The following is a 3644-nucleotide window of genomic DNA, read 5'->3' as shown; positions in this document are numbered from 1 at the left end:
AAACAAGAGAAGAGCCTGCTACTCTACTAGTAACACCAACATTAAGTACTCAAGAGAATTCATCTATATCAACTTCAAATGAAAGAATACCATGCTTTAGAAGCTTACGGGACATTTATGAGGTAACCGAAAATAAAAAAAATCTTACTCTATGTTGCCTCTTTGTCAATTGCGATCCTATAGATTTTCAAGAAGCTATAAAGAGCAAAAAGTGGAAAGATGTGATGGATGAAAAAGTCAAGGTGATCGAAAAGAAAAGTACTCCACTTCCTGAAGGGCATAAGACAACCAAGATTCGAATTGATAATAAAATTTTCCATGATAGAAGAAAGCACATTGATACGCACTATCACTATATCGGAGAATGCATTATAAGAAAAAGGGTGCAAGTGGAATATATAAAATCTCAAGATTAAGTTGTTGATATTTTTACCAAACTTCTCAAATTTGAAGACTTCATCAGGATGGGAAATTTACTTGGAGTTGCAAAATCAAGTTTAAGAGGGAATGTTGAAATTAAATTTGATTTTGGATAAAAATAACAATAAATTAATATAGAGTTAGTGGATGGAGATAGAATTTGATGAGGTGACAATCTTGATAAGAATAAGAGTTCGTGGAGATAGAATTTGATGAGGTGATAAGAATAAAAGTTCGTGAAGATAGAATAAAGAAAAATAAAATCTAGATTCAATGTATCGAAGATTAGTGCTTATTCAATAAACCTATAAATATGTATTTTTTTCCAATGAATAAAATAAGTTAGAGTTTTTATTTTATTCTCCTTCTCTTCCACATAAATTCTCTTCCATATAAAGATTCTTCTCCTCTTCTACATTATTTTCTCCCATAATTTCTTTTATTTCTTCTTCAATAATTCTTTTTCCAACAGTTCTTTATCTAGAGAGCACTTCAAGGAAGAGCCCTTGGTCAATTTGAAGCGTTGTCATGGTCTTATAATGGACATCCTTCTGCTCATCACGAAGCTTGAACTGGAAGAAGTATACAAGAACTGCTGCGTATATCTTCATTAGTCTGTAGGCAAATTCTTTACCCAAGCAGATTCTTGGACCAGCCTAAAATACCCCAAAAAAAAACAGAAAAAAATACTAATTATCTCGTAGAAGATTAAAATATACCAGTTTCTTGAACCACTTATGGATCAATTTGCTTACTTGAAAAGCTACAAACTTGTAGGGACTTTCAGACTGGAAGACCCCTTCATCATCCAGCCATCTTTCCGGTCGAAAAATCCCTGCATCCTCACCCCACAAATATTCCATTCTACCCATTGCGTATGGCTGGTAGAACACTATGTCGCCTTTGCTCACATTGTAGCCTCCTGGCAGAACGTCATCTGAAAAGCAAACCTTGTTGTCCTGAACAAACAATACAATTCACTGAGGTCGTGCCATTTCGTCTAGTTATTTGTTCAGAATTGATTGTAGCACTTAAAAACTTACTAAAGGAACTGCAGGGAAGAACCTCAGTGTCTCGGTGAGGGTAGCATGGAGATAGTGAAGATTGTTGAGGGACTCATCTTTTATGTTTCGCGAAAACTCTGCAAAGTCTACGCATTCATTTGGTTCGATTACTCGCTTTACTTCCTGATATATCTTCTCCTGCACGGAGGGGTACTTGCAGATCAAGAAGAAGAACCATGCGAGTGTGCCTGCTGTAGTATCTTTTCCAGCAATGACAAAGTTCAGAATTATATCCCTCAGATATTGCATATCGATCTTATCTGGATTGTTCTTGCTCTCCTCTAAGAATTTTGAAAGAATATCATCTTTCTTTTCCTGTGTACGATGACAAAAGATGGTAATTAGTATTAGCTCTGAATATTTAGTCGTAGTGTTCAGATGTCCACTTACTGTCTCAATATTTCCTTGGTCTGTGATTTGTTTGAGCCTAATGTCCATCACGTTGTATACAAATTCATCGACAACTTTTATATGTTTCTTGAGAGCTGCTTCAGATCCAACATTCAGAAACCTCATGATCTTCCAAAAGGCATTTACAAACCTTAGCAGGATCCACTCGTTTGACGCATCAAATGCCTTGGCGAACTCACTTCCGCTGCGACTCGAACCATCCAAGCAATTCAACTCGAACCCGAACGCGATTTTGAATGTGGAATCCATGGTGGATTTCATCAAGAGATCCTATATATTGAAGCTTTCGTAACTTAGTTTTCATTGCTTACGTACGTACATACATGTACATGTAGCTATATTTAAAACAAATTACTTACTTGTATATCGAACATTTGGTTAGAGTTGGTGAGGGAAGAGATAGTATTTGCGAGCTTGGATGCACTATTTTTGAAAATAGCACCACTAAAATCTCTCAAGGCTTTGGTGGAGAAATTGAAGCTTGCAAGCTTTCGTTGGTGGCGCCACTTATCACCATCTACTGCAAAGATGCCATCTCCAAACAGCTCATGTGTGTTTTCATAATTATATGATCCCTGAATTAAGCAGAATATTGATCACCAGTAAGTCACAAAAAGAATTTATTTGTTTATTTATTTTGGAAGGGATAAATGACTTAACATGGAAGATTTCATGCATCTTGAGACAACAATAATATATTTTGTTAGATTTTGAATAAGTAGAGAATATTTATATCAAACTCTACCCAAAAAGGCGCTTTAATTCTCAACAGTTTGGTTGGTAGATGAAAGCGTACGTACCTTGCCGTAATTGCTGAAGTTGGTTCTAAGTATGTACTCGACGACGGCAGGGTCGGAGGTGTAGAGCTGCCGGCCGAAGGGCGAGAGCAAACGGTAGTTCTTGTGACGGCGAGCCAGCTCCGTGTGGTAGTCGTGCAGCCTTTGGAAGTTGAGAAATTGGTGGAAGATGGTGCCCACCACCGGAGGATCTTGTCGCCTCTTCTTGCTGGCGAGCAAGGCAACGGCAGCGAGCAGCAGAAACCCAACTGCCGCTACAACAGAGACAGAGACAAAACCTGCTGAGAACTCCATGAAGATTGAAGATTGAGGATCGAGTGAAGGGAGGGTGATCGACTCAGTCCTTATATCACGGAGGCACATACGTGTTTGAATCGACTTTCGCCTCTCTCTCTTTCTCTGACCTTTGCCTCCGTTCACACGTAAGCCGCACGTGTGGGCAGCTGAGAATAAATTTTCTATCCTGTATTACATTCTGTTTGTCACGTTCACTCGAATGTTACTATTTACCTCCTTGTGATGATCTTGAATAAAATATGACGAAAGTATTAGGAATAAGCTTTTCGCTTTTTCTCACAACGTAGAGCCGCACGTGTAATTTAATGTCATTTAATGGTATTCAATTGTGCAGACTCTGTCCTATTCATCTAGAGATGAATTAATGACCGTCTTCTGGACGGTGCGATAATTGAAATATAAAATATTATTATTAGAGTTGGTGATCCAAGCTATCCTTTATTAACAAGCATGCGGTAGTTATATGTTGTCCAAAATTTAAAATTCTTATTTCTTCGGCAGCTCATTGAACCACGTATACATATCAATCAATTTGCCTACCTACCCCGTTGGTAAGTACATGAATAATAATTATTCATTAATCGGGGCATGCAGTACTTGAGACATCAGATATTTAATATTATCGTATTAGATTTTGAAATAGAAATTTGATAAA

General features: G+C 37.5%; 1 protein-coding gene across 1 annotated transcript; it reads right to left on the bottom strand.

Annotated features, from left to right (window-relative positions):
- Positions 1–696: 696 nt before the first annotated feature.
- On the bottom strand, positions 697–3070 carry LOC122023499 (cytochrome P450 704C1-like). The gene is made up of 6 exons (XM_042581623.1): positions 2696–3070; positions 2255–2470; positions 1875–2165; positions 1464–1799; positions 1176–1379; positions 697–1076 (listed from the first exon to the last, which is right to left on the bottom strand). Exons 1-6 carry the CDS (start codon positions 3053–3055, stop codon positions 897–899), a joined length of 1587 nt encoding a protein of 528 aa, XP_042437557.1. The 5' UTR covers positions 3056–3070; the 3' UTR covers positions 697–896.
- Between the last annotated feature and the right edge of the window lie 574 nt (positions 3071–3644).

The sequence above is a fragment of the Zingiber officinale genome, chromosome 9B, assembly GCF_018446385.1.
Source record: "Zingiber officinale cultivar Zhangliang chromosome 9B, Zo_v1.1, whole genome shotgun sequence".
NCBI lineage: Eukaryota > Viridiplantae > Streptophyta > Magnoliopsida > Zingiberales > Zingiberaceae > Zingiber > Zingiber officinale.
The sequence above is the reverse complement of the archived record's forward strand: the minus strand, read 5'-3'. Positions and strand labels throughout refer to the sequence as shown.